The sequence below is a fragment of the Cyanistes caeruleus genome, chromosome 7 (genome assembly GCF_971803275.1).
Source record: "Cyanistes caeruleus chromosome 7, bCyaCae1.hap1.1, whole genome shotgun sequence".
Taxonomy (NCBI): domain Eukaryota; kingdom Metazoa; phylum Chordata; class Aves; order Passeriformes; family Paridae; genus Cyanistes; species Cyanistes caeruleus.
The window spans coordinates 40,321,458-40,336,300 of NC_141707.1; the positions used below are offsets into that span (position 1 = coordinate 40,321,458).

The 14,843-nt window shown below is 52.4% G+C and overlaps 1 protein-coding gene across 2 annotated transcripts in view; it reads left to right on the forward strand.

The window, feature by feature from the left end:
• The first annotated feature begins 4,571 nt into the window (after positions 1-4,571).
• The window catches only part of GALNT13 (polypeptide N-acetylgalactosaminyltransferase 13), a 42,824-nt gene continuing 32,552 nt past the window's right edge, over positions 4,572-14,843 (forward strand). Inside the window, exons 1-4 of one of the 2 annotated variants that reach the window (XM_086896666.1) lie at positions 4,572-5,117; positions 5,377-5,590; positions 9,646-9,703; positions 13,763-13,856. In XM_086896666.1, the coding sequence (XP_086752792.1) occupies positions 13,842-13,856 (15 nt within the window). In that variant the 5' untranslated portion in view covers positions 4,572-5,117; positions 5,377-5,590; positions 9,646-9,703; positions 13,763-13,841. Of the gene's footprint in view, positions 5,591-9,645; positions 9,704-13,762; positions 13,857-14,843 lie in introns of both variants that reach the window. The other variant, XM_023931446.2, reaches the window with a different exon arrangement.

A 14,843-nucleotide genomic window follows, 5' to 3' on the forward strand; every position in this document is an offset into this window, starting at 1 on the left:
GATGATAATTCCCAGGTCACTTTTAGGGATGACAATTCCCAGGTCACCTTTAGGGATGATAATTCCCGGGCACTTTTAGGGATAAAAATTCCCAGGTCACTTTTAGGGATGACAATTCCCAAATCACTTTTAGGGGTGACAATTCCCAAATCACCTTTAGGGATAACAATTCCCGGGCACCTTTAGGGCTGATAATTCCCGGGTCACTTTCAGGGATGACAATTCCCAAGTCACTTTTAGGGACAACAATTCCCGGGTCACCTTTAGGGATGACAATTTCCAGGTCACCTTTAGGGATGACAATTCCCCCCCATGGGGTCCCCTCACTGCCCAGAGCCCCTCAGCTCCCTCATCCCGTGGGAACATTTTGTTTTCCTGCAGGAACAAAAAGATGGGATTGATTCTAACGAGCCAAGGGAGTTCTGGCAGTTCCCACAGCCAGAGGAAAAGCTGGAAGGGCTCTTGGAACTGCAATTCCCGTTTGGAGCGTGGTTCTGTCCCTTCTCTGCAGGCGCGTGGGGGAAGCTCTGGCCTGGAGCTCTTCATGTCCTGGCTCTTGGCAGCTCCGCAGGGAAAGGCTTCACATCCCTCAATTCCTGCGGGAAAAACCCCATCCCTCAATTCCTCTGGGAAAAATCCCATCCCTCAATTCCTGCGGGAAAAATCCCATCCCTCAATTCCTGCGGGAAAAATCCCATCCCTCAATTCCTGCGGCAAAAATCCCATCCCTCAATTCCTGCGGGAAAAACCCCATCCCTCAATTCCTGCAGGAAAAACCCCATCCCTCAATTCCTGCAGGAAAAACCCCATCCCTCAATTCCTGTGGGAAAAGCTTCACATCCCTCAGTTCCTGCGGGAAAAATCCCATCCCTCAATTCCTGCGGGAAAAATCCCATCCCTCAGTTCCTCTGGGAAAAATCCCATCCCTCAATTCCTCTGGGAAAAATCCCATCCCTCAATTCCTCTGGGAAAAATCCCATCCCTCAATTCCTCTGGGAAAAATCCCATCCCTCAATTCCTCTGGGAAAAATCCCATCCCTAAATTATGAGAGGAACAATTGGAGGCGGGGGGGCTCCTGTTCCCTCCTCCTGTGTCCCCCACATCCCAATCCCGCACATCCCAATCCCACTCCCCATCCCAATCTCCCACATCCCAATCCCAAACATCCCAATCCCACTCCCCATCCCAATCTCCCACATCCCGGCCCTGTTTCCCGACTCCCGGTGTCCCACTCGGCCCCGTATCCCGGAATGCGGAGCGGAGCCGGGATTGCCGGGCGAGCAGTGACACCTAGTGACACCGGGATAGCGGGATACGGGCACTGGGATGCTGGGATTCAGGGGTCCAGGGATTCAGGGGTCCAGGGATTCAGGGATCCAGGGATTCAGGGGTCCAGGGATCCAGGGATTCAGGGATGCTGGGATTCAGGGATCCAGGGATTCAGGGATCCAGGGATTCAGGGGTCCAGGGATTCAGGGGTCCAGGGATTCAGGGATCCAGGGATCCAGGGATTCAGGGATGCTGGGATTCAGGGATCCAGGGATTCAGCGATCCAGGGATTCAGGGATTCAGGGGTCCAGGGATGCTGGGATTCAGGGATCCAGGGATGCTGGGATTCAGGGATCCAGGGATTCAGGGATCCAGGGATTCAGGGGTCCAGGGATTCAGGGATCCAGGGATTCAGGGATCCAGGGATTCAGGGGTCCAGGGATTCAGGGATCCAGGGATGCTGGGATTCAGGGATCCAGGGATGCTGGGATTCAGGGATCCAGGGATTCAGGGATCCAGGGATTCAGGGGTCCAGGCACTGGGAGCCGGGAATGAGCCTCCCAATCCCACTCCCCATCCCAATGGGATGGGGACAGGATGGGCACAGCCGCGGGCTCCGGGCAGCCCCTTCCCCACCGCTTCCCTTTCCCAAGGGCACAGATCCCATTCCCGAAATCCCAGCAGCACCGCCCTGACTCGCTGTTCCCGCACAGCTCCGCTCACTTCCTTCAGCTTCAGATTCCCGGGAATTCCAGGACTCAGGAATGGTTTGGGATTGGGAGGGACTTTCAATCCCATCCCATTCGCCCTTTCCATGGGCAGGGATCCCTCCCACCGTCCCAGGCTGGCAGGGACACCTGGCTGCGGGAACAATCCTGGGAATGCCGGATAAAAACCTGGGAATCTCCCCAGGGAAGTTTTAGAACCTTTGGGTTTTCCCTATATTTTTTTTCCCTACATTTTCACTTTGGTTGTGATGGGAATCTGCTCCGAGCAGGGCAATGCACCCGAAATTTGGGAAGCTGGAATTCGTGAAAAGGTTGTGCCAGGATCCCTTTCATCCCGGGATCCAGCTGGGAATCCCCAGTGCCAGCAGGGCCAGCAGCCCATTCCAGGATCCTCCTTTTTTTGGGATATAAAAATTCCCCCTTGCTCCTGCTCCAGGAGCAGGATAAGCAGGAATGAAAGGGTGGAAAACAATCCCATGGATCGGTGGGATGTGCAGCTGCTGAGCCACTCCAGAGGCCACGGAGAAATTCCAGGGGCTGGGAATGCTCCCCTGGAGAAGGGAAGGATGCAGGGAGAGCTGGGAATGTTCCCCTGGAGAAGGGAAGGATCCAGGGAGAGCTGGGAATGTTCCCCTGGAGAAGGGAAGGATCCAGGGAGAGCTGGGAATGTTCCCCTGGAGAAGGGAAGGATGCAGGGAGAGCTGGGAATGTTCCCCTGGAGAAGGGAAGGATCCAGGGAGAGCTGGGAATGTTCCCCTGGAGAAGGGAAGGATCCAGGGAGAGCTGGGAATGTTCCCCTGGAGAAGGGAAGGATGCAGGGAGAGCTGGGAATGTTCCCCTGGAGAAGGGAAGGATCCAGGGAGAGCTGGGAATGTTCCCCTGGAGAAGGGAAGGATGCAGGGAGAGCTGGGAATGTTCCCCTGGAGAAGGGAAGGATCCAGGGAGAGCTCCGAGCCCCTTGCAGGGCCTGAAGGGGCTCCAGGAGAGCTGGAGAGGGACTGGGGACAAGGGATGGAGGGTCAGGAGCCAGGGAATGGCTCCCAGTGCCAGAGGGCAGGGATGGATGGGATACTGGGAATTGGGAATTCCCAGAGCAGCTGTGGCTGCCCCTGGATCCCTGGAAGTGCCCAAGACCAAGCTGGAGCAGCCTGGGATGGTGGGAGCTGTCCCTGGATGGATTGGGATGGGATTTAATGCCCTTTCCAACCCCAGCCATTCCAGGATTTATCCATGGATCCAGAAATGCTCCTGTCCAGGCACTTTTCCTCATTCCTCCTGCACAGAGCAGCTTTTCCCTTTGGATTTTCTTTCCCAGAGAGTGAATTTCCCTTCAAAAAAGTCAGGAAATTCCACCCAAATGCCGGCAGGAGAGGTGGGGCTGAGGGGTGGGAATCCAGCACGGCCCTCGGGATGGGGAAGGGTCCCTTGGGATGGGGAAGGGTCCCTTGGGATGGGGACCCTGCTCTGGTGTGGGTCTGGAATCAAGAGATGGCTCCAGCAGCCATTCCTGCTTTCCCTGCTGCCTTCGGCATTCCCTGGGCTTCCCTCGGCCCCTCCAGCCTCCCTCTGCTCCCCTCGGTACCCCATCCCACATTCCCCAATCCCACATTCCCCCATCCCACATTCCCCCATCCCACATTCCCCAATCCCACATTTCCCCATCCCACATTTCCCACATTCCCCCATCTCACATTTCCCCATCCCACATTTCCCACATTCCCCAATCCCACATTTCCCCATCCCACATTTCCCACATTCCCCCATCTCACATTTCCCCATCCCACATTTCCCACATTCCCCAATCCCACATTCCCCCATCCCACATTCCCCAATCCCACATTCCCCCATCCCACATTTCCCCATCCCACATTTCCCCATCCCACATTTCCCACATTCCCCCATCTCACATTTCCCCATCCCACATTTCCCACATTCCCCAATCCCACATTTCCCCAATCCCACATTCCCCAATCCCACATTTCCCCATCCCACATCCTCCCGCACCCTGCTCTCCTCAGCCCTCCCTCCCTCCCGCATCTCTCTGCTCTCCTCCTCAGCGATTCCCACATTCTCCCACCCCTCTCAGCATCCCAGCCTCGCCCCGCTCCCCTCGGCATCCCATCCCGATCCCCATTCCCCGATCCCATCCCATCCCACGATCTCATCCCATCCCAATCCCCATTCCCCAATCCCATCCCGATCCCCATTCCCCGATCCCCATTCCCCAATCCCATCCCATCCCACCCCCCAATTCCATCCCATCCCCCGATCTCATCCCATTCCCCGATCCCATCCCGATCCATCCCGATCCCATCCCGATCCCATCCCGTTCCCATCCCGATCCCCATTCCCCGATCCCCATCCCCCGATCCCATCCCCCGATCCCATTCCCGATCCCATCCCGATCCCATCCCGTTCCCATCCCGTTCCCATCCCGATCCCATTCCCGTTCCCATCCCGATCCCATCCCGATCCATCCCGATCCCATCCCGATCCCATCCCGTTCCCATCCCGTTCCCATCCCGATCCCATCCCCTCCTCCCTCCCGCGCCGCCTCCGCCCCTTCTCTCCCTGCGCGATTCGCGAGGCCGGAGCCGCCCCCGGCACCTGCCCGGCCCTTCCTCCCTCCCTCCCTCCATCCTCATCCCGCCCTCTCCCATCCCTCTCCCATCCCTCTCCCATCCTCATCCCATCCCTCTCCCGTCCTCTCCGGTCCCTGCCGGTGCCGGTGCCGGGTCCGGGTCCGGCCCGCAGCACCGCGGCCATTGCGGGGCCGCTCCCGCCGCTCTCCCCGCTCAGCCCCGGCCATGAGGAGGAGGAGGAGGAGGGCGGCGGCTCCGCGCTCAGCCCCCGGGCCCTGCTGAGATCCCCGGGCCCTGCTGAGATCCCCGGGCCCTGCTGATCTCCCCCGGCACCCCCTGATCCCCCCCGGCACCCCCTGATCCCCCCCGACCCTGCTGATCCCCCCGGACCCTGCTGATCCCCCTGACTGCCCTGAGCCCCCCGGAACCCCCTGAGACTCCCCGACCCTGCTGATCCCCCCGGAACCCCCGATCCCCCCGGGCTGATCCTCCTGATCCCCCCCGGCTCCCGGCTCCGAGCTCGGGGCTCCGCCGCAGGTGAGGCCGGGGGTTCGTGCCGGGCTCCCCCCGCTCCTCCAGCACCGGCTCCCCCATCCCGAGGGATCCCCAGTTCCCGGCTCCCCCATCCCGAGGGATCCCCCGCTCCCGGCTCCCCCATCCCGAGGGATCCCCCGCTCCCGGCTCCCCCATCCCGAGGGATCCCCCGCTCCCGGCTCCCCCATCCCGAGGGATCCCCCGCTCCCGGCTCCGCTGCCCTGCGCTCCCCCCGTTTCTCTCCCTGATCCCGCCTTTCCAGGGAGCTTTGCTTAATCCGGGCTCAGCCGGGCCGGGCCAGCGATGTGAGACCGGCCCCGACCCAATCCCGGCCCAATCCCGGCCCAATCCCGGCCCAATCCCGGCCCAATCCCGGCCCCGGATCTGCTCCGGAGCTCCCCAGGGAAGCGCCACCGGCTGGGCCGCGAGGGAGGATCCAAATATCCCTGGAAAACCGCACGCGGAGGCTGCTTATGGTAGGACGGAGAGGCTTTTTTATCCCTTTCATCCATGGGTTTTCCTGGAATAGCGCTTTGGCCTCGCAGGATTCCCTGGAATAACGTTTTGAGTTGGGGGTTTCAACCGTAGGATTCCCTGGAAAAGCGTTTGGGGCTGTCAGGATTCCCTGGAATAGCGGTTTGGACTGTCAGGATTCCCTGGAAAAGCGGTTTGGGGCATCAGGATTCCCTGGAATGGCGTTTGGAGATGTCAGGATTCCCTGGAATAGCGGTCTGGACTATCAGGATTCCCTGGAAAAGCGTTTGGGGCTGTCAGGATTCCCTGGAATAGCGGTTTGGACTATCAGGATTCCCTGGAATAGCGTTTGGGGATGTCAGGATTCCCTGGAATAGCGGTCTGGACTATCAGGATTCCCTGGAATAGCGTTTGGGGATGTCAGGATTCCCTGGAATAGCGGTTTGGACTATCAGGATTCCCTGGAATTGCGGTTTGGGGCCGCCAGGATTCCCTGGAATCGCGTCTGGGGCTTTTCCAGCCGCAGGTTTCCCTGGAAGCGCCTCAGCCTGGCTGATTCCCGTTTTTCCCGGTGGTTTTTCCCAGCCCGGAGTGGGATCCACTGAATTTTTCAATGGAAATTCCCTTTAAATGACAGGAAAACAGGAGTGCTGGAAACGGGATTTGGCACGGCTGTTAAAAACTGGGATTTTCCCCAGAAAATCCTAGAGTTGGGATGCCAGCTGCTTTCCCAGGAACCGGATAAAATCCGCTTCCCAGCTGAAAAATCGAGTTTATTTTCCATTTTTCCAGGAGAAATGGCATCAGCCGGGATGAGGAAAGGGAAAAGAACCCGCTCGGTTTCCGCTCTCTGGCGGAAAATAACGGCTGGAATTTATTGGGATGCTGGGAATAGCGGCAGGAAAGATTAACGGGGGATTAAAGCACGCCGGGAATGAGGGAGGCAAAGATTATTTTAACTCTTGGCTGCTGGGCTTTGAAGGGGAGACGAGGCCTTAAAACTTGAGGCTTTTTAGGTATTTTTAAGGTATTTTTTAGGTAATTTTTTTGTATTTTTTATGTATTTTTAAGGGTTTTTTTGTGGTTTTTTTGGGGGGATTTTAAGGTATTTTTAAGGCATTTTTAAGGTATTTTTTATGTATATTTTGGGGGTTTTTTGGTATTTTTAAGGTATTTTTTGGGGCTTTTTGGGTTTTTTTTTTGGCATTTAAAAAGTATTTTTAGGGTATTCTTAAGGTATTTTTTAGGTATTTTTAAGGGGTTTTTAAGGGTTTTTTGGGTTTTTTTGGGGGGATTTTTTAAGGTATTTTTTTAGGTATTTTTTGGGGTTTTTTGGGATTTTTTGTGGCTTTTTTGGTATTTTTAGGCATTTTTTAGGTATTTTTTTGGTGTTTTAAAGGTTTTTTTAAAGTATTTTTTAGTTATTTTTAAGGTATTTCAAGGGTATTTTTTAGGGTTTTTTTTTACGTTTTAAGGGTTTTTAAAAGTATTTTAAAGGGTTATTTTTGGTGTTTTTAAGGGGTTTTTTAGGTGTTTTTTGGTATTTTTTTGGTACTTTTAAAAATTTCCTCTCATTTCCTCCCTTGGTGTTTTGTGTTAGCAATGAAACCACGCTTTAGGAAAATACCAGTGTAAAAATCTGCTTTTCTTGTGTCAAAACCTCTTTTTTTGGGGTAAAAATCTGCTTTTCTTGTGTCAAAACCTCCCTTTTTGAGGTAAAAATCTGCTTTTCTTGGGAAAAAAAAGTGATTTTCTTGTCTAAAAAACTGGTTTTTTGGGTAAAAATCTCCTTTTCTTGTATCACAACCTCTTTTTTTGGAGTAAATTGAGTAAAATTCCTTTTATTGTGAAAAAAATGTGATTTTCTTGTCTAAAAATCTGGTTTTTTGGGTAAAAATCTCCTTTTTTGTGGCTAAATCTCATTTTTTGGGTAAAAATCTGCTTTTCTTGTGTCAAAACCTCTTTTTTTGGAGTAAATTGAGTAAAACTCCTTTTATTGTGTAAAAATCTGCTTTTCTTGGGAAAAAAAAGTGATTTCTTGTATAAAAATCTGCTTGTTTTGGGTAAAAATCTGCTTTTCTTGTGTCAAAACCTCATTTTTTGGAGTAAATTGAGTAAAACTCCTTTTATTGTGAAAAAAAGAGTGATTTTCTTGTCTAAAAATCTGCTTTTTGGGGCAAAAATCTGCTTTCCCTGTGGCTAAACATCATTTTTTTGGGTAAAAATCTGCTTTTCTTGTGTCAAAACCTCATTTTTTGGAGTAAATTGAGTAAAACTCCTTTTATTGTGTAAAAATCTGCTTTTCTTGGGAAAAGAAGTGATTTTCTTGTCTAAAAATCTGCTTTTTGGGGTAAAAATCTGCTTTTCTTGTGTCAAAACCTCATTTTTGGGGTAAAAATCTGATATTCTTGTATCAAAACCTCCTTTTTTGGAGTAATTTGAGTAAAACTCCTTTTATTATGAAAAAAAAAAGTGATTTTCTTGTCTAAAAATCTTCTTTTTTAGGTAAAAATCTCCTTTTCATGTGGCTAAACCTCATTTTTTGGGTAAAAATCTGCTTTTCTTGTATTAAAACCTGAGTTTTTTGGAGTAAATTGAGTAAAACTCCTTTTATTGTGAAAAAATCTGCTTTTCTTGGGGGGAAAAAAAGTGATTTTCTTGTCTAAAAATCTTCTTTTTTAGGGTAAAAATCTGCTTTTTTAATGGAAAAATCTGGGTCATTTTTTTTCCCAAACGAAGCCGGGAGGTTCTGGGATTTTCTGTCTGTTCCCACCTTCTTCCCACCTGCTCCAGAAACAGCTCCTGGATTTTTGGGAACGAGAGATGCCGGAGCTCTTCCCACCATCTGCACCCCCAGAGCCGAATTCCGTAGGGAAAGGCGAGACTGAAATGTGGGAATGCGTGGAATGGGATGGAGTTACTTGCTCCGAGTATTCCATGGAATTTTGGGGTTTGGGAAATGTGGGAATGTGGGAATCCAGCTGGTGGCTGATGGGAAAACGAAGGAAAAGCGGAATTGCTTGGAAATACGGGATTGGGAATTTCTCCTTTGGCGTTTTCCTTTAAAGTCAGAAAATTCCAGAGGGTTTTGTCCACCGGGTGAATCCAAGGAAAACCTTGCCTGGGAATGTGGGAGAACCGAGCTCCAGTGGCTGCGTTTTCACGGACACGGGAAAATCGAAATTTTCCTGTTTGAATTTCAACCCCACGGAGCGAAATCCCGACAAATCCTCTTCCCTCAAAACCCGGGAGCTGAGGCAGAAATAACCCGGGAATGCACAGGGGAGATTCCTTTTGTGAGGACTGGAAGAATTCCTTGGTTGTTTTGATGGATTTTGGTGCTCAGGAATTCGGGATCTTTCCGGATTTATGGCTGGGGAAAAGGGATGGAATTCTGCTTGCGGGGCCCTGCTCCATGGATTCCTCAGATCCCAGAATCCTGGAATATCGGAGCTGGGAGGGCTCACTGATCCAACCCCCCAACAATCCCGACGTTCCTGGAGCTCCGGCAGCCTTGGGAATGTGGCCATTCCCGGATTTCCCGCTCCTCAGCTCGCTCTGGCTCTCTCCAACGTTTCCTTGTGTTGGAAGAGCTGGAAAATTCCTCCAGGCCGGAGATCCCAGCTCTGGAACGGGAACAAACAGCGGCAGCTTCCGGGCGGCCTCCACCAGGCTCTTCCAAGGGGGAGAAATCCTGGAATCTCCTTTTCTCCAGGAGAAATCCCGGAGGTTTGGGAATGGGAGGCGCCAGGCCTGGCTGGGAAGGAGGAATTTGGGAAGTTGGTGAGCAAAGGAATGGGAGGAGGATTTGGGAAAAGGAGCTGTCTCCCCATAGTTGGAAGATAATTCCCAAAGTTTTGGTTCTTCCAGAGGATCTGCGGCTGCTCCATCCCTGGAAGTGTCTGAGGCTGGGTTGGAAGGGGCTTGGAGCAGCCTGGGATAGCGGGAGCTGTCTCTGCCCATGGATTAACCTCGCTTCCCAAACCACTCCACAGTTCTGTGCTATCCCAGGAAGATTCTGAGGATTTTTAGGAATTTTTATTTGCATTATCCGCAGGATTCCAGCGCTTTGCACCAGCACAGCCCCAGGCCTTGAAAGGAGGGAATAAACCCAGGTAAACTCTTCCCGAATTTCCCACCATTCCCAGGCTGAGCAGCTCTGGAGCTGCTGAGGATGGAACTGGGGAGGAGGAGCCGGGAATTTCGGGGCTGGAGCCGGGAATTTCGGGGCTGGGGCCTGAACAAAGCCCCCCCTGAGCCAGGACAGGTTTTCCTCCCGGGATCTGGGATGAGAGGAATTAATGAGGCTTTTCCACTTGAATTCCTGAGTCACGGGAATGAATTCCCAAGGGAAGAACGGGGCTATTAATAAATCTCAGGAGAGGAGAGAGGCGGAAAAAGCGGAATTCTGAAAAGACAAAACGCTGACTAAAGGGACCCAAAATCCTCTTCTTTTATTTCCTTTTGTTTCCCCCTATTTTTATTCCTTACTAAATGTGCAAGAGCTTTCCTGGATGGATCTCGGAGTTTGACAGCTCTGGAATTAAGAGTTCTTCCTCATCCATGAATTAATGAGCTGCTCATGGAATTAAAGGATGGATTTTGGAGGGAGAATTTTATATCCAGATTTGCTTAGACCAGCGTGGCCCTAAAATCCAGTTTTAAACGGGGAAAAGGAGGAGTTTTCTCTTCCTGGACAAATTCTGTTTTTGTGGTGGTAAATCCTGGGATATGAGGAAGAATCCTTTCATCTCTCGGAGGGAAAAGCTGGGAATTCTGCGTGAGGATTCTGCCTTTTTTAGGTGGAGAAATGGATTTGTGGGTGGTTTCATTCCTGCCTGGGAATTTCTCGCAGTCCTGGCAGCCTCAAACCCTCCTCAAACTCAAAACCTGGAGAGGTTTTGCCCCCAGATTTCCTAAAAATTCCATTAAAAATTCCATTTAAAATTCCATTTAAAATTCCATTAAAATTCCATTAAAAATTCCATTAAAAATTCCAATTCCTCTGCCGCGGACAGGAGCATCCCCGAGCGCCGGGGGTCGCTTTAGCTTTTCCAGCAGGGATTTCCATCTGGAACCTCTGGAATTCTGCTGTCTGGGATCCGTGGCATTCCAGAGGCCATCCCAAGGATCCGATTCCAGCCCAAATCCCTTCAGTGGGAGAGGTGCTGGATTTGGGCTCTCGCGGCAAACGGGAGATTCCCTGGAAAATGAACAGAAAGGCAGGAATTCAGCTCTGGGGCGGGAGGTGATTCCATGCATTCCCCGTCTCTGGGATGTGCCTGGCTCCAAAGGTTTTCCATGGAAATAAAACCCAGCCAAGGCGCTTTGCCAAACCCTCCTCGGGGAGTTTTTCCCTCGGTGCTTCCCGAGGGATGTCGGGAAGAGGAGCGGGAGTTGTTCCCAGGAATTGGGGACGGCTGGGAGAGGTTTGGTTCTCTGTTCGGTCGGAGCAGCAGCACAAACGGCCACAGATTCCCGGGAATATTTTGGGTTCCGTTTCCATGGCTGAGCTCTGATCCCCTGGGAGAGCCAGCGTGGATTCTGGGATGGTTTTATTCCTCTCCCTCCGTCCTTCTGCTGTGACCAGGGCACGGGAAGTTCCCTCGTTGTGGGAATGGATTCCTGGATGCTCCATGGGAGCCCCTTGGAGCAGGGAAAACAAATCCCTGGAGCGATCCCAGAGCTGGGCTCCCCACCCTGGACAAACCGGGCAGCCTGGCTGGGGATCCATTCCATAAAAATGGGAATGTTCAGGTCGGGAACAACGCTTCCCTGGTAATAATGTGGATTTTGGAGCCTTCCTTACCCCAGCAGCGGGATGTGGGCAGGGTTTGGTATTCCCGGGAACGCGGGTGGCCAGGAGAAGCTGGACTCTGAGGTCACACCGAGGTCAGAGTAATCCTGGGGTTAATTACGGATTGGGAATCGCGTGCCCGGGATGGACTCGGGAATTCCAGCTTTCCTGAATCAGTCAAAGAGCGGGTGAGAAACTGGACAATTCCTCCGGGGCTTTTGGGGATTTTCTTTGGGAATTTCCAGCCCCGGGTTATTCCTGTCCTGATGAGGATTAGGACACTTCATCCGTCACGAGCCCGAGGAGGGACGGAGGATTAAAGGAGCAGCTCAGGGCTCTACTGAGCCGGATTTCCAGGAAGTGCCCGTTTGGGAATGAAGGGCTTTGACCTCCTGGAATCAGGCCAGGAAGGCTGGGAGAGCTGGGAATGTTCCCCTGGAGAAGGGAAGGATCCAGGGAGAGCTGGGAATGTTCCCCTGGAGAAGGGAAGGATCCAGGGAGAGCTGGGAATGTTCCCCTGGAGAAGGGAAGGATGCAGGGAGAGCTGGGAATGTTCCCCTGGAGAAGGGAAGGATCCAGGCAGAGCTGGGAATGTTCCCCTGGAGAAGGGAAGGATCCAGGGAGAGCTGGGAATGTTCCCCTGGAGAAGGGAAGGATCCAGGGAGAGCTGGGAATGTTCCCCTGGAGAAGGGAAGGATCCAGGGAGAGCTGGGAATGTTCCCCTGGAGAAGGGAAGGATCCAGGGAGAGCTCCGAGCCCCTTGCAGGGCCTGAAGGGGCTCCAGGAGAGCTGGAGAGGGACTGGGGACAAGGGATGGAGGGACAGGAGCCAGGGAATGGCTCCCAGTGCCAGAGGGCAGGGATGGGTGGGATATTGGGAATTGGGAATTCCTGGCTGGGCTGGAATTCCCAGAGCAGCTGTGGCTGCCCCTGGATCTCTGGAAGTGCTCCAGGCCAGTCTGGAACAGCCTGGGATGGTGGGAGGGGTCCCTGGGGGTGGAATGGGATAATCCTTCATGTCCCTTCCCACCCAAACCAGTCTGGAATTCCACAATTCCCCAAAATTCCGCTGAGTTTCTTCTGAAATCACCTTAATTTGCCACCCCCACCCTGTGCTGCTGCAGTTTCCACATTTTCAGCCCAGAAAAAAGCCCGAAATTATCCCAGATTTCACTAAGGAATTGAATTCCCGGCCCTGGTGGGCAAATACAGCTCAAGAGTTGGGAATTTTGCTGTATCCATGTTTATTTCCCTTGCAGGGATCTTGGGAACGGGAATGAGGAGGTTTTTGGGGAGCAGTGATGGATTCTGAGCCTTTGAGGCCCAAGAGATTCAGCTCAGGGCATGGTCTGGCTGTGGGGAGAGCCAGGGGCTGGGGGGTTCCAGGAAGAATTCCTGAACAATCCGCAGGAAACTCGGAATTTTTAATCCAGGGAAAAGGCAAATCAAGGATTGGAATCTGGAATTGTCGTTCCCTTGGATTCTCAGCCTCCAGAATTCCCGCCCACAGCATTGGGTGGGGTCACTTCAAGGATTCCTCATTTTTCCTCCTGTTTCCTGTTCCCAAATCCCTCCTTTCCTGCAGGGTTTGGGGCAGGAATTTCCCTGTGCTTTGCTGCAGGATCATGGGGTAAAATTGGCTTTATTCCAGGAAGTGGGAGCTCAGAACCTCGGGATTTTTCCTTTCCTCCTCTTCCTGCAAACCTTGTGAGGCTGAGTTTCAATTAAATCTTATTTTTGTTTTTTGGAAGCTTCTTCCTTTGGGAGGTTTGGAGGAGGGGATTTTATGGAATCACAGCATCCTGGGATGCTTTGGGGTGCAAATCTCGTCCCATATTCCCAGGGAATCCTTCCCAAGCCCTTCCGACCTTGGGCACTTCCCGGGATGGAGCATCCGCAGTTTTGCTGGGAAATTTGTTTTTTCCTTCCTCATTTCTTTTTCCTGCAATGAAACCATTCCCGTTTGCGCATTCCCGTGCAAATGGAATGTGTTATCCCAGACCAGCAATTCCCGGAATTTTAAATCAGCTCCCTGGGAATCCCTCAGCAGGAACAGCCATTGGTTGATATTTGGGACAGATGGAAATTGTTATTAACGAGGAGCTGGTGCAGAAATGCTGCGAGAATAATTAAATAAATCATTTATTGGATTGATTTCCATCCTTCCAGCTCTTCCACCCCCTTGGCTTGGGAGAACACCAATTAAAATGGGATGGAAAAGGGAAAGAGCCCACTTGGGAATGAGGAGCTGAGCAGGGCAGGATAAGGAAGCTGAAATGTGGATAAAGCCGAGGAGGGATTTTTAATTGGAAGGAATTTTTTTGTGTTTTAGGAAACACAGAAAAGTGATGGGACTTTCTTCTCCTTTTCTTTTCCAGGCACTTGGAAAATTATCCAGCGGTTCAGTGCTGAGGGAATTCTGTGGGAGCATGGCTGGAGCAGGACTCGGAGTCTGGAATGCAGGCGCTGACGGTGAGTGGGAGGCGTTAATTTGTTAATTACAGACCTCTAATTACAGATCACAGCCAGGCTGGAGATCATGGAATGGTTTGGGTGGGAAGGGACCTTAAATCCCATCCCAGTCCTCCAGGGACAGCTTCCACCATCCCAGGCTGTTCCAGATCCCAAATCCAGCCTGGCCTTGGGCACTGCCAGGGATCCAGGGACAGCCACAGCTGCTCTGGGAATTCCCAATTCCCAATATCCCATCCATCCCTGCCCTCTGGCACTGGGAGCCATTCCCTGGCTCCTGTCCCTCCATCCCTTGTCCCCAGTCCCTCTCCAGCTCTCCTGGAGCCCCTTCAGGCCCTGCAAGGGGCTCGGAGCTCTCCCTGGATCCTTCCCTTCTCCAGGGGAACATTCCCAGCTCTCCCTGCATCCTTCCCTTCTCCAGGGGAACATTCCCAGCTCTCCCTGGATCCTTCCCTTCTCCAGGGGAACATTCCCAGCTCTCCCTGGATCCTTCCCTTCTCCAGGGGAACATTCCCAGCTCTGCCTGGATCCTTCCCTTCTCCAGGGGAACATTCCCAGCTCTCCCTGGATCCTTCCCTTCCCCAGGGGAACATTCCCAGCTCTCCCTGGATCCTTCCCTTCTCCAGGGGAACATTCCCAGCTCTCCCTGCATCCTTCCCTTCTCCAGGGGAACATTCCCAGCTCTCCCTGGATCCTTCCCTTCCCCAGGGGAACATTCCCAGCTCTCCCTGGATCCTTCCCTTCTCCAGGGGAACATTCCCAACTCTCCCTGGATCCTTCCCTTCTCCAGGGGAACATTCCCAGCTCCCACAGTCTGGCTCCACCCTTTGGAGAGGCCTCACCTTTAGATTTGTTTTCCAAACTCCCTAATTGGGGCAGGAACCCAAATCCATGGATCAGTGACTGCCGTGCCCTTTTCCAAGGAATCTTTGGCAGTCACGAGGTGGAGCCCGAAACATTTTGGCAGGAGAAAAACTGGAAAAATTG